This window comes from Gossypium hirsutum, chromosome A09, assembly GCF_007990345.1.
Source record: "Gossypium hirsutum isolate 1008001.06 chromosome A09, Gossypium_hirsutum_v2.1, whole genome shotgun sequence".
NCBI classification, from domain to species: domain Eukaryota; kingdom Viridiplantae; phylum Streptophyta; class Magnoliopsida; order Malvales; family Malvaceae; genus Gossypium; species Gossypium hirsutum.
The window spans coordinates 67,687,379-67,701,962 of NC_053432.1; the positions used below are offsets into that span (position 1 = coordinate 67,687,379).

General features: G+C 31.3%; 3 protein-coding genes across 4 annotated transcripts; 2 read left to right on the forward strand and 1 right to left on the reverse strand.

The window, feature by feature from the left end:
- Window positions 1-352: 352 nt before the first annotated feature.
- LOC107890074 (transcription factor ORG2) lies at window positions 353-1,285 on the reverse strand. Its single transcript, XM_016814588.1, has 2 exons — window positions 1,052-1,285; window positions 353-969 (listed from the first exon to the last, which is right to left on the reverse strand). The coding sequence occupies exons 1-2, from the start codon at window positions 1,283-1,285 to the stop codon at window positions 586-588; spliced, it is 618 nt and encodes a 205-aa protein (XP_016670077.1). The 3' UTR covers window positions 353-585.
- A 7,753-nt stretch (window positions 1,286-9,038) lies between these two features.
- LOC107889253 (syntaxin-72) lies at window positions 9,039-11,434 on the forward strand. Of its 2 annotated transcripts, XM_016813616.2 has the most exons (9): window positions 9,039-9,572; window positions 9,660-9,785; window positions 10,098-10,260; window positions 10,330-10,415; window positions 10,510-10,578; window positions 10,663-10,707; window positions 10,807-10,869; window positions 10,946-11,022; window positions 11,139-11,434. In XM_016813616.2, the coding sequence occupies exons 1-9, from the start codon at window positions 9,417-9,419 to the stop codon at window positions 11,149-11,151; spliced, it is 798 nt and encodes a 265-aa protein (XP_016669105.1). In that variant the 5' UTR covers window positions 9,039-9,416; the 3' UTR covers window positions 11,152-11,434. The 2 variants fall into 2 exon arrangements, with proteins under 2 accessions (XP_016669105.1, XP_016669104.1); XM_016813615.2 differs by having other exon boundaries at window positions 9,039-9,785.
- A 757-nt stretch (window positions 11,435-12,191) lies between these two features.
- Window positions 12,192-12,875, forward strand: LOC107890075 (AT-hook motif nuclear-localized protein 15). Its single transcript, XM_016814589.1, has one exon. It carries the CDS (start codon window positions 12,192-12,194, stop codon window positions 12,873-12,875), a length of 684 nt encoding a protein of 227 aa, XP_016670078.1.
- The last annotated feature ends 1,709 nt before the right edge of the window (window positions 12,876-14,584 follow it).

Consider the following 14,584-nt stretch of genomic DNA (forward strand, 5'->3'; position numbering starts at 1 on the left):
ATGTTCAAATTCTGGGTACGGCAAATGTTGATAAAATCTGAGAAATTAATCGTAGGAACATTAATTAATTTCATGTTAGAATGGAAATTTGATGCATGTACTGTGTTTGCAACATAATTATACACAAATACAACTTACGACTCATGCCTCTCTATGATTTTCGTTGTAATTCTCTTCTCAATTTACTCTACTCGTATGTTAAGAGAAGATCAAAACTTGACTACTTGATGAGAAAAAGAAGCTACTTAAACCTATAGGTTGCCTTGCTATTCTCTCATTGGTTTGAGAGAGGCTATGTAACATGTGTTTGAAAAGGGGATTGTGAATAAGAATTACGAGGATAAGAATCAAATTAAGAGACAACATGATGCCATTAATTATATAAAAGTTATAGTTCACATTTAGTTAGGGATATATAGCCAAGATTAATTACACAGTGCCAAAAGCTTCCCCCTCAATGCCTCAATATCTGATTCCCTTAATTGGTAAGTTGTTTTGGGTTCCACCTGCACAATCCAATTAGATGAAAGAAGCCACTTAAACTGCTTGATTTCATGTACAATTATCACTATAACAAATTCACTCTTAGAAATATATATATATATGCACCTGAAGGTGAATATTGTAGAAGATCATGCCAGCTCCAAATGACTCAAAAGAAGTAGCATTCAAAAGGATTAATCCTTGTTGCTCCTCCAAGATATGCAAAAACTCAGATAACTGAATCTTCTGAACTCGGTCCTTTCGCAACGTTATCTGAATCACAACTTCACTATCACTACTTAGCCGATTTATAGAAACCGTAGCACTGCTTGAACATCTTCCATCCCTACAACGTTTAATACCACCCTGCTGAAAAATCCTCAACAAAAGCTCTTCTTTTTTATGAACCAATCTCTCCACTTGTTCCTGCAACTCTGGTATATATTTCACTGCTTCTGAAACCGTCGCTGGAATTCTCACCTTTTTCTGCAACAACAAATTGATGAGTTGCATATTCATATTTATGACATGCATGTATATGTCTTCAAATAAGAAATTAGTTATGTACCATTTGATCTGCAAGTGGAAGCAATGATCGAAGAGATGAAAACAAGCTGTTAACCTTCTTCCGCCGGTGGCGCTCGCTAGCATTGTGGTTAAGCTTCTTAACCACGCAGGGATCGAAGCTGGCTTGAGGGACCGAGTCTAGGGTTTCATTGTTTTCATAGATATAGTTAAGTTGATGGCCAATGGGATTAAGCAAAGGCCAGTTAGGTGTTGGGAATGGGGCTAATGCACACATATTAAACTGCTTTAACTTCTTGCAACTTTTCTTTAATAAACTGAAAGGATCATTGACTGATGGATATATACAAACTACAACACTTATCAAATATTCTCCCTTTGTTTAATATATACATGGAGTTGGTGCCTCTTTTAAAAAACTTAATATTTTATTAAAACATTATAAAAATAAAGGAGAAACAGAATGTGGGCAATTTGCCATGCATGAGGATTGCACGAGCCAGGAGTAGGATTGCCGCTGAAAGACATGCGTAAGATCTCGCAGGTCACGTGAAGGACATGTTCCTCACCACCCACACTCCATGTTATATACAAAGGTTTTCCTTGAAAAACTTGCAAGTTGATCCAAGTACTAATAGGATGAAGCTCGTGCAATAAATCAGGCCTTGTAGAGGAACTGTAATCGAGTTGCAATTATGGAATCTTTATGCATCAAAGCAATGTTCCTAAAAGTCTCATCCTTGTGGTATATGTTAAGCCTTTTCGCATCGGATACATGCAACTGATTCGAGGTAAGTTGGATACTTGTTTGAGAAACAAGTTCATCAAACATGACTCGTTATAACAACTTCACTCAATAGAATCACTTAAGTGTCATTTGATAAGTTTTCACATGGCCACTATGCAAATTAGTCCTTTAACTTTATATCGGGTCAGCTTATATCTACTTTGATTCATTAGGAGACAATTTGCAACGATGAATATTTAAGGTAGAATGTTTTGCTAGGCACCTAATAGGTCATAGACGATAGGATGAATTATGAAGTTAAACTAAGTAAGAATTGATTGGAGGGAAGTGTCGAAACCATTTTTTTTTGAAAAGGGTCGACTTTTATTTAAAAACAAAAATGGGAGTCGTCACCAATCTTTTTTTATTTAGGTGTGATCGGATCACCTCATAATTTAATCATTTTCATAAAAGTTTAAATTTACTAAAACGATAATTTTTGGTTTACGAAATCTAGAAAACGAGTTCGGGAGTCGATTACGCACGAGGAAGGATTAGCACCCTCGATACGCCCAAAATTGGTACCTAGTTGATTACTCAATGTCTTAATATCGAATATTGAAAATTTGGAAAGAATTAAATATACGATCTTTTTTTATTAAAAAAAACTTGAATAAATTGAAACGATTGCCAAAGACCCTCTCGTCTCGAGATAACAAAATATCACATCCCGTAAATTAGGACACGATACTTTGAACCCTCAAGAATAAGCTTGCCTTCAATTTTTATTTGAAATTCATGTATTTTAATTTTAAAAGGATATTCGGTTCTTTAGATTCGACAAGAAAAATCGAAACCCCGTAAGTTGGGGTATGATTTCTCGAATCTCCAAAATACAGAACATTGCCTTTATTTTTTAAGATTTTCCCTTTTTTACAAGCTTGGATAAAAATTAACGAAATATTTAAAAACGATATATATACTTAGTTTATTTGAGTATGGCTAAAACATGAATTCGTATTTAACAAATGATAATACAACGTGACTTTGTGGTAATAATGGCACAACATGCTTGATAATAAATATAAGATAGCAATCATGAGTCATGGTATAAATATGCATAATAATAAATACGATGATATAAATGGCGATGATAAGAGTAAAAACAACAACGAGATAAACAAATAAAGAAGACAATCTAATTAGAAATAATAAAATAAGCAATACATGAACTAATAAAAGGTTTTAAATAAAACTTAAAAGCAAGCAAATGAATAAAAAAAATAAATAAAAGAAGGAATTAAAATAAAACAAATAAAAGAAGGTAATAATAATAATAATAATAATAATTTAAACTTCGAAACATATAAAAAGTGTATGTATAAAGAAATAAATAAAATAAACAATAATGAGAGTAATAATAATAAAAGCATATTAGAAAAATAATAATAAGAGAAGAAACAAAAAGATAAAAAATGCTAAATATTAAATTAATTAATTTAATAACACGATAATATTAACAAGGAATGGCTAAATTGAAATCAAAATGAGATTTTGGGCAAAAATCGGGAATGGAAATAAGGTAAATGACCGATTTACAATGTGCAAAAAACAAGGAAGGACCAAGTGGGAAATAATCCCCATCCTTCAAAACGCACCGTTTCAAACGGATCACATTGAAACTGGAATGAAACTTTATGGCCGAAATAAAAACAAAACAAAAGATCCTATTGAACCCATCCTCAAAAGCGGGAGGACTAAGGGAGCAAATAGACCCTTAGTCCAAAAACACGCGGATCCTAAACGGTCATGGGTCGGGTCGGGTCAGATCTATCCAAAATGACGCCGTTTCAACGTCTGAATACCAGGCCTAAAACGACGTCATATTAATCCTAGTATAAATAATAAGAAACAGAAAAAAAATCATTTGAATGGCCCCTTTAAAAAAAATTCTTTCTTCCTCTCTTTTCTCCTGGGTAACCCAAAATCCAGCCAGGCTTCAGTGAGTCTTTGCCATGGTGCCACCGTGGCTTCGTCGTAACTCCGCCGTGGTGGAAGAAAACTCCAAAACCTATTTTGAGCCATCTTTTCACGTAGAAACAGATTCAAAATCGAAAGATTTCAAATCGAACCCCAAAGCTCTAAAAAAAAAAGAAAAACTTTTCGACACATTTGCTTCAAAGTCTCAAAACTCTTCTGGCACTGATCATCCTAGATAAAAGGAACATTCTTCTGTAGTAGTTTAGTCATCGGCAATGCTATCTTCGAGAAGCCATTTACAAATCTCCTGTAGTACCTAAGCTAAATCGAGAAAACTACGCACCTCCGATACATTCTTTGGCGCCTTCCACTGAACAATTATTTTGATCTTCTTCGGATCAACTCTAATCCCGTCGGTAGATACCACGTGTCCTAAAAATACCACTTCTGACAACCAGAATTCAAATTTACTTAATTTCCCATACAACCGTTTGTCCCGTAGAATTTGTAGAACTTTTCAAAGATGCTGATCATGTTCTGCCTCTGTCTTCGAATATACCAATATATCATCAATAAAGACCACCACAAACTAATCTAGGTACGGCTGGAAAATGCGATTCATCAAATCCATGAATGTAGCTGGAGCATTTGTCAATCCAAATGGCATTACCAAAAATTCATAATGGCCATAACGAGTACGGAAGGCAGTTTTAGGCACATCACTTTCTTTCACCTACAACTGATAATACCCGGATCTCAAATCAATCTTAGAAAATACTGAAGCTCCCTTTAGCTGATCAAATAAGTCATCTATACGAGGCAAGGAATAGCGGTTCTTGATTGTCATTTTGTTCAACAGTCGATAATCAATGCATAACCGTATAGAACCATCTTTCTTTTTAACAAACAGCACTGGAGCTCCCCAGGGTGAAATACTCGGTCAGATGAAGCCTCGATCTAGTAAATCTTGCAACTGTACTTTCAACTCTTTCAATTCAGTAGGCGACATTCGGTACAGAGGTATAGAAATTGGTGCTGTACCTGGATACACCTCAATAGCAAATTCAACCTCACTATCAGGTGGTAAGCGCAGTAGTTCTTGTAATGGCCTAAATTCAAAGTTATCGGAATAGTGGTTTCGTAACCACAAATCCGATTTAAAGAGAAATTTATTTCAATATTTTTGCATGAAAATTGATATGATAGGAAAATCGTATGAAAATATTGATAGAAAAAAAATTTACCGATTTAGTGGTTAGTTAGAAAAAGAAATTATTGAAGAAATTATTGAAGAAATTGGGTAAAAACAAGGTATCGGGCCCTCTATCTCGTAAAGCCGAGTCGAAAATAATTTTATAAATATTTATGAAATGTTAGTAATGTGGTATTAAAATTTCATTAGGAAATTTTAATGTTTGGGTAGTCAATTAAATGAAAAGGACTAAATTGTAATAGGTGTAAAAGTTTCTAGAATGATTAAATAGCTTAAGAGTCTAATGAGAAAGGATTTAAAAGGCAATTAGACCCAAAATTTATTATGGCTGGACGGCAAGGGCATGAAATCAGCAGGAAAATTGATAAATTAAGGGCAAAATTGGAATATTACAAAATTAACTAAATAAAACTAGGACTAAATAGGAAATATCTAGATTTCTCTTCAATTCTCTTCAATTCCAGCAGCTAAAAACACCATAGGAGGGTTCTATAAGCTGGTATTTCATAATTTTTGCACCAAGTGAGTTAATCCTTGCCTTTATCTTGTAATTTTTGTGTTTCTAAGACTTTTACAACTAGGTCCTACTATTAAATTCATTAGTTTTTGATTTCATGGATGAAATTGAAAGTCACCATGGTTGAGTGCTATAAGTTTATGATGAAATAGAATGAAATTAAAGCTTTAATTTGTTTATGAGATGATTTTATTAGGTAATTTTAATAGAAATTGATTTTTAGGACCTAATTGTGAAAATGCTTGGAATTAAAGTATATTGCTGAAATTATGATTCCTAAAGGTTTTAAACTAGTTTAAGGTGATAGAATAAAATGTTAATTGAGAAAAATCAGCTCAATTGAGAGGCTAATTGAGTAGGGACGAAATTATCATTTATTAAAAGTTTAGGGGAAAAATGGTAATAAATAGCTTGCACAAAAACAGTTTGGACAGCAGCAGTAGACTAACTTTTGAAAAATAACCATAAATTTTAGAAATCGAATTAGAAGATGAAAAAAATATGTAATTAAAGTTTATTGAGTCTAGTTTCTCATAGAAGAAATAGTTTAAGTAAAGGATTTGTAAATTTTGAGATATAATGAATTTTGTGAGACAAGGTCAGAATGAATTCGGGTTCCCCTGTTCTGCAATTGAAAAATCATATTTTTAATTTTTTAGGGGGTCAAAATTAAATTTTAATTTTTTATAGCCTATATTTTTATAATTTTAAAAGGATTAAATCAAATTTTTAGCATTTTTAGGGGGAACAAAGTGTAATTTTACCTTTACTAATTTAAATTTTAAAATTTTTAAAGGGCTTAAATGAACAATTTTTCATTTTAGTAGGGGTCGGGGCCCCTACCAGCCCCCTAGATACGCTGCTAGTCACTAGTTAGTTTAAGTGCGTTATTCTAATTAAAATGATTATGTGAATCTTTAAGAATTGTTAGCACTGTTAAAAATTCTTTTTTAAATTCAGGTTCATTATAATGTTTTCTTTTTGCTCTATGGATACCAAGTTTATTTTATTTTTTTCAAAATGTCACACCAATACAAAAGAATTCTAATAGTGTTAACAAATGTACCTAAACTTTTAAATTGAAAATAAAATTATGGAAATTAAATTCCAAATATATGAAGAGTACAAAAACTTTGAGCCATTTGTAAACTTTAAATTTTTACAGTATAATTTAGTCAATAAATAAATAATTAATCCAACGCAAAGCATGGGTGGAAACTGTTGGGAAAGTTGCTACTACTCGTTCCATATTCTATTATAATGAAGTTGTTTCCCTACTTAGGCTATTGACTTCGCCTTAAATAGGTTTTATTTGTGCTGAGTTCAATGTACTTGAATGTAACATATTTGACAAAACTAGAAGTATTGGTTGACTCAGGTGCTAAGACTCCCAATCGAATTACTTGAGATGATTGGATAAGCATGAAAGTCTTCTCTTGGTGATTAAAATGCTATTTTTAGAGATAAATATCATATTTATTCAAGAGAGTTTTGGAGTAATTAAAAGACTAATATATGAAGACTTTTATGTGTTAAATATTCAGGATAATCAATGAGATAATTTTAGCTCTTAAATAGGAGTTTAAAATCTATCAAAACACTATTGATTGACCACTTGAAGAGGCCTAAAAATAGGGTGGGAAAATGATTGTATGAAACAGTGATACCACGTCATTTGTATATATTTTCCAATAGTTTTATGCCACATCAGCATTTTCATCTTGAAAAAAATTAAATCCAAATTAAAATCCTAATATTCAGGATGAAATTATTGATGTGACATAAAACCATTAGAAATGGATAATATCCCTGTTTTATACAATCTTTTCTGAAATAGGTTGTTTCATGCTGCATATCAAGAGCACTTTTTGGAGTGTTTTTGTTGACAACTTTGTTTTGTTTTCTTGTGGTTATTCTGTAATGCTTTTTTAGGTACTATTTGAAGAGGTTTATTGCTTGTATTATGAGATATTTGAGTGAGTGATTTGTGACAATTGGGGTAAGTATTGGGGCTACAATTACTCCTTTGTGTAAGTGTAGATTAAACTTAAGTCAATAGGTGATTCGGATGATTGTTGAATAAAATTACTCACTAAACAAGACTACGCTGATGTAGGATTGTAATGTCTGAAATGTGTTAACAAAAATCAGTTGTGTCAATTTTTTTTTACCTTTATTTTTGTTGTTGCATGTTTTTGTTCTAATTATCGTTACAACAAATATTAAACAAAGTTAATTTATGATATCCACGAACTAATTATTTTATATGAGTTAAAAGAATGACATGTTTATTCATGTTTTTGGCTAAAAAGTATAGCGGGAAATTTTCTATTATTTTCAGCGTTATTCCTCTTCCATAGATGTCAACAATTTGTGTTTTCTTGAATCAAGAAAGTCCTATTCGGCCTACCTGCTCTTCCACCTTTCTTCTTACCTTCACTTTCTTTGTTTTTGCTTTGGTTCGCACCTTGATTGGCACCATTAAATTTTGATAAAATGTGCAGCCAAAAATTAAATGAAATGTTAAAATAATTAATGTGTATTATACTGAAAACAGTTATAATAGAATATTCCAAATTTCAGCTCATCAATCTCTCAATCTGAGTTAACATGAATGCTGATTTTGGGGTTTTCCTATAAAAATAACATTAAAATTTTATTTAATTATGAGAAACAAATTAATTATCGTTAAAAATAATTAAATAAGTTTAACATTTATCAATAAAAATATAATCTACTATATGAGTTTAAAAAGAAAATAATAAACAAAAAAGAGTTTATGAAACAATTATCTATTACACTAAATTTGGTGCCGTCATACGGTTAGACGACACTAAGTGTTTTTTTTTTACATCAGATGATCTGAAAGAGAAGAAAATTCATATCAAGTCCTTGAATGTTTTGATTTATTATACTTTAATTTAGTGCCATCAATGTGTCATGTGACGTCAATAAAAAATTATTTTTTTAAAAGAAAAAACAATAGTTGTGTCATCAATCAATTAGACAACGTCAATATTCACTATAGAAAATACCCCATTTTTATAATTAATATGTTTCACATACTATTTTTGTAATTAATTAATTTTTAGTATTATTTTTAAAAAATCCTCATTTCGATTTCTACCTTAAAACTAAGTAGTTATTCCTTCTCTTTTTTTCACTTTCAGCAAAAGAAAAAAAAATTGTTTCTTCTATATTAATTTAAGCTATCCAAACAAAAATGTAAACGTAGGGTGGTTACTATAAAAGTATTTTAGAAGTTTTTGTATTAAAGGTAAGTTTGTATTTTGTTTTTTATTAAAAAATAAATAAATTAATCTTTATATATTAGATTAAAAAATAAATTAATTTTTTGTATATTTAAAAGTTAGCTTGATTGATGAAATAATTAAACAGTGTAATATAACCTATTACATATATCTCGTACTAATGTATAGGGGACCAGTTTATAACAATAAAAATGAATAAAATTTTTAAGGAAAGAAGCGATATAATTTTTTATCTAATGTAGGAGTAGTTTTAAATAAATTAGAGAAAATGGAATGGTAATTTTAGGTGGTTTCTCATTTTCACCAATAGGTTAGAGAAGATTAGTGATAGAAAATATTTCATCATAAATCACATAACTGCGAGATTTTTCCTTAAAGGTACATTTTCTTTGTACGTTAACAATTTCAAAACGAGAATGAAAGTTGGATTTGAACAAGCCAATCCGGCGGCGAACGGCGGCGAAAATGAAGCCCCGCCGTCACCTGCCAAATCAAAACAGAAGAAATCGGGCTGTTACATCAGTTTTTCAGCTCCCTTACCAAGGTATCCGCTCCACCATTACTTTTCATCCCCAAAATTAGAAACAACATCCAACTACGAAAATTCATGGAGCCTGAAGCCAACCGAAAAAAAACACCAAAATCATTTTTCCTCTCCTTTCTCTTTCATCGTCCCATTCCCTCTTGGAAAATTGAAAAATGACGGTAATTGATATCCTATTCCGAGTCGATGAAATCTGCAAGAAATATGACAAGTACGATCCCGAGAAGCAACGCGAAGCCAATGCCTTTCTCGACGATGCCTTCGCTCGCCTCTACTCTCTCGTTGAGGCCGACATCGAAAAGGCTCTCGCTGTTCGCTTCCTTTTTTCTTATCCCTTCCTTTTTTTGTTTTCTTTTCAAACATTGATTTTTCAAATTAATTATTGGAATAAAATGCAGAAATCTGACAAGGTTTCTACGGAGAAGAATAGAGCAGCGGCGGTGGCATTGAGCGCTGAGATTCGTCGGATAAAGGCTCGATTGATGGAGGAAGTTCCTAAGCTTCAAAAATTGGCTAAAAAGAAGGTATATTTCTATTTAATTTCAGCCTTTTTGCGTAGTCATATTATCGTTAACTTTGTAGGTATTTGAATTTGTTAACAAAGATTATATTATTCTTTAATTATGATTTGTCTCATTTCAGTAATGTAGCTCTAGATTTTATGATAATTAAATATCAGTCAGCATGAAGTAGGGTGAGATTACTAGTTCGATTTGCCCATGTTCAAAATTTTAAGCTGCATTGTCTTGATTCCTGATTGATTATGGTAACTTAAGATTACAAGAGGTTGACAATGGAATTCTTGTATTGAATATGCTATTGGTATCTAACTACAGGTGAAGGGACATTCCAAAGAGGATCACGAAACTCGTTTCGATATGGTTCTAGCGCTACCTGATCGAATTAAAGCCATTCCCGATGGGTCTACGGCTGCAGCAAGCGAGAGCGGTGGATGGGGAACTTCATCATCCAACAAAAAAGTCAAATTTGATTCATCAGGTAATTGAGGGTAATGCTTATTCCTCGAGCTAATTTTGAAATTGATCGTCGATTACTTTCCTTTATTAGAGGAGCGCTTCGGTAGTGATTTTTACCAACAAACTGAAGAGTCAGATCAATTTAGACAAGAATATGAAATGAGAAAAATGAAACAGGCATGTAAGCTTCACAGCAATACCTTTAATATCTACACTGCAATCCAAAGTGGTCTCTGCACTGTTGTTTTAATTATATATAAAATGCATGCAGGATGAAGGTCTTGATGTGATATCAGAAGGTCTGGATACACTGAAAAATATAGCTCTTGACATGAATGAGGTTTGTTCTTATGTGAATGGTTCTGGTTTGGTCATGATATCATGAGCAACAAGAAATTAATTTATTTGCTTTAAATATGTTCAGGAAATAGATAGACAAGTTCCTCTAATGGATGAAATTGAGACAAAGGTGAGAATTTTTCTTAATGCCATGTCTCTTCAGTTTGGCCTTAGAATCAGTTAAAGCAGACAACATGGACAAAACCCATAAATGCATCACTTAATACAGGTTGACAAGACAACATCTGATATTCGAAAGAATAATGTTAGACTGAAGAAAACCATTACCCAGGTAATTACTGTTTTCTAAAAATGATTGTTTCTTCCCATTAAGCTTCCAATAAATAGCATTTTGCTTATGTTTGCAGATAAGATCCAGCCGAAATTTCTGCATTGACATTATTCTGCTGTGTATCATTCTAGGGATTGCTTTCTATTTGTACAAGTAAGCTCCTTATTATCTTGTATCTTCTTTCCATATAATGATTTCTGGATGCAAATGTTAAATGCTTTTGCATGTATGTCCATTCATTTTCTAAGGAAATCTTTCTCTGTTGGCAGTGCACTGAAATGAATAGAGGCTTTTATGTACGTCCATTTAGCCCTAAGGAACCTACAGCTATACTGTTTATTTTACTGTAACAGGACATGATTTTTTTGCCCTGCAATAATATATGGCTTTGTAGCATTGCTGGGTATATCTGTATATCAATAAAACATTTTTATGTTTCTATTTCACCATATATATATTTATTTGACAACTTCTTATACTTGCTAGGAGATACTTTCTATAGACATATCTTAAGATATAAATTTCTGTACATTATTTTTATTAGAAAAACTTGGAAATTTAGTTCTAAAGTTTTATTATACTTCAAAATGGACACAAATTAAATTGTTTCATTTGAATGAATAAAAATGTACCGAAAGATTTTTGTTTGGTATTTTTATATTTTTGAGGTTCAACTTCCGGTTCGGGTCTATAACCATAAAATAGATACCGGAATTATTTAAATGATAAGGTTAGTTTAATATTTTATGTATTAAATGTATTTAATTATAATCATTAGTAACATGTAAGTAAATTAGATGATAATAAATAAATCCAATTAATTTTTTTAGGTGATGTGATAATTCATAGAATTATAGACTACCATCACTGCATCAAATATTAACCTTTAATCCATTTTATTACTACATATTTAAACATTTATAATACATAAAAATATATCCATATCATTATTACATATTTAAAAACTTGTACTAAACATTGAATAGAGTATCATTAGATGGTTCGCATAAAATTATATACCATTACTTTCTACCTTTTGTTTATTATATACGGGAATAAAATCAAGGGGTTTTTTTTGTTTTTGTTTTTAATTTAAATTAATACTAATTTAACTATTATTTCGAATCAAAATATATAATACTAATTTAACTATTATTTCAAAAAAAATCAAAATACAATACGTTTTTTTTTAATAGTGCATATTCAAAATCCTAATACAACTAAAATTACAAATCCTAATTATAATATTCCCCCAACCCCAACCTATATATATATTTATTAGTCACATTGAAAATTGAACATTTAGCACCTTTCTCTTGTCGATGGCGGATTATAGAGAATACATCCCTTTAGTAGAGCCTCATACCTTCGATCATTCATCTGACCCCAACCCTCCTCCAAGCGTCCAAACATGCGGAGGGAGCTCAGAGGTACTACAAGGAAATACTGCAAGGAAGCCTAGAGGTAGGCCTCCAGGCTCTAAAAATAAACCCAAAACTCCCACTGTTATAACTAGAGACAACGATTCAGCTATGAAGACAGCGGTTCTTCAAATCTCCGCTGGTTTTGATGTTATTGAAAACATCATCAACTTCGCCCGTAGAAACCATGTCGGTGTTAGTATAATCAGCTCCACCGGCTTTGTTTCAGACGTCATTATCCGATATTCTTCTTCTCAAGGGGCGCCATATCGTTTTGCTGGAGCCTTTGGGATCCTCTCCTTGTCTGGCTCATTCTTTGCCGATCATAGTACTACATCGACGCCATGCTCTTCTTTTAATATAATTCTTTCAGGGGGACAAACCCAATTATTAGGAGGAATAGTAGCTGGGAAAGTAATGGCAGCAACGCCAGTGACGGTTGTGTTGCTTACTTTTGCAAGCCCTTCATTTTATAAGCTTCCGTATGAAGGCGATGACGAAGATCATCATCACCAAACAATGCCTTGTAACATTGATGGTGCCATCCAGTGTTACATTCCATTTATTCCTTGGGCTTCTTCCTAGAAGACGAATGACATACCTGAGGAACTTAGCTACTTCATGGTTTTACATCATCATCGTCATCATTTAAGCTAGTTTTTCACTATTTTGGATATTCCACCAAATTTACAAACCTTATTTTTTTTTATTGCGTCCATTATTGTTACTTCATCCATCATATAATATTTAATTTCTTTATCCTAAGAAAATTTAACGTTGATTAATATTCAGTTCCTTCTACATGGATATAAAATTAATACGTCGACCCTAGATTTTCAAATTATATATCTTCTCAATATATATTTATTTATATCATATATGCAATGCACTCAACTGTGGGTATATACAGAAATACTACCTGATGTGTGTTATATTATCATTTGTTTAATATTAAAATTAAAAAATTCTAATTAAACAATTAGTTTGGATTTTGGTAATAATTGGGGTTTAATTTAATTAATAAGTAAATTATGGCAGAAGATTATTTGGTGTTTGAATTTGTAAGAATTAAGAAGTCTTTGGGGTGCAAAGATACGTATATATGTTTTAACATTTAGAATTATGAAAGAGCTGATAGACTACAAGTAACGTACCTTTTCTATTGACTATTAACCAACACTTCAAAAGGCAGAAATGAACCTTTCAATTAACTCCCACTTTGAGGCACAAAGTATAATGCAAGCCATCATTTGTGTACCCTTCTCTGGATCGCAAAAAGATGGTATTAGGAAGAATACCAAACCCACATATTCCTTAATTTGCAGCTCCCAACAAGTATAGTGTTGTCCACTACATTATCTACAACAAATATGAGTTTTTAAAGCTCAAAATTAGTCAAAGAAGGAGAAGGAAAATCTACCCCATTTTCCAGGAAACAAGGTGAAGGAAGCTTTTGGTTAAAAACTTTCAATGAAAATTTTTGAAGAAAGAAAATGTGAGAGAAGGAAAAAACAAAGAGTTTTAAAAACTCAAAATAAAATAAATTCATCATATCGAATTAAAAGGAATTGAACATTTAGAATTTAAAAAATAAAAAATAAACTTTATGTCATCTATCATGTGTTGGTCATACATTTATTATATTTGCCACCGCATAAAATATTTAACATGATTAGTGTTTTGGAGCAAATTGTAATGGTTTATAAATTTAGATATCAAATTAGATAAAAAATTTCCAAATTCAAGTATCAAATATTATATTAAACATAAAGAAAAACTTGCTTTTCAACACAATACTAAACAAATAATTTTTTAAAGAATTTAATGGATTTTTAAATTTTAAGCAAACAAATCCAAAATGCTAAAATTTCTAACTTTTGGATTACTGTAATTAGGCTAAATCAATTATGTGCCATTGTTATTTAGCTTTTCACTTTTCTTGAAATTGATATGGTTAATACAACAAATTCAAGTATATATAATAATTATTATTATTATTATCATAAATTTAAGCTTTTGAGTGAAGTTGTTATATATATATATACTAATTAGGTACTTATTTTTTGTTTATGTTAAACAAGTTACTTTTTTCAATTACTTTGAGAAGCACTTGATTTTCAATTTCTTCTGGATGTTGTTGTTGTAGATTCCTTTTTTCAATAAATATTAAATATAATTAACTTTAATGTAATCATAACTACTAATATTTAGAAACAAATTAAGAATATAAGTTCCATGTTTCTTGTGATGAGTAGGTATGAAAAATTCTAGTCTCCCAACTGAATGACCTTTAA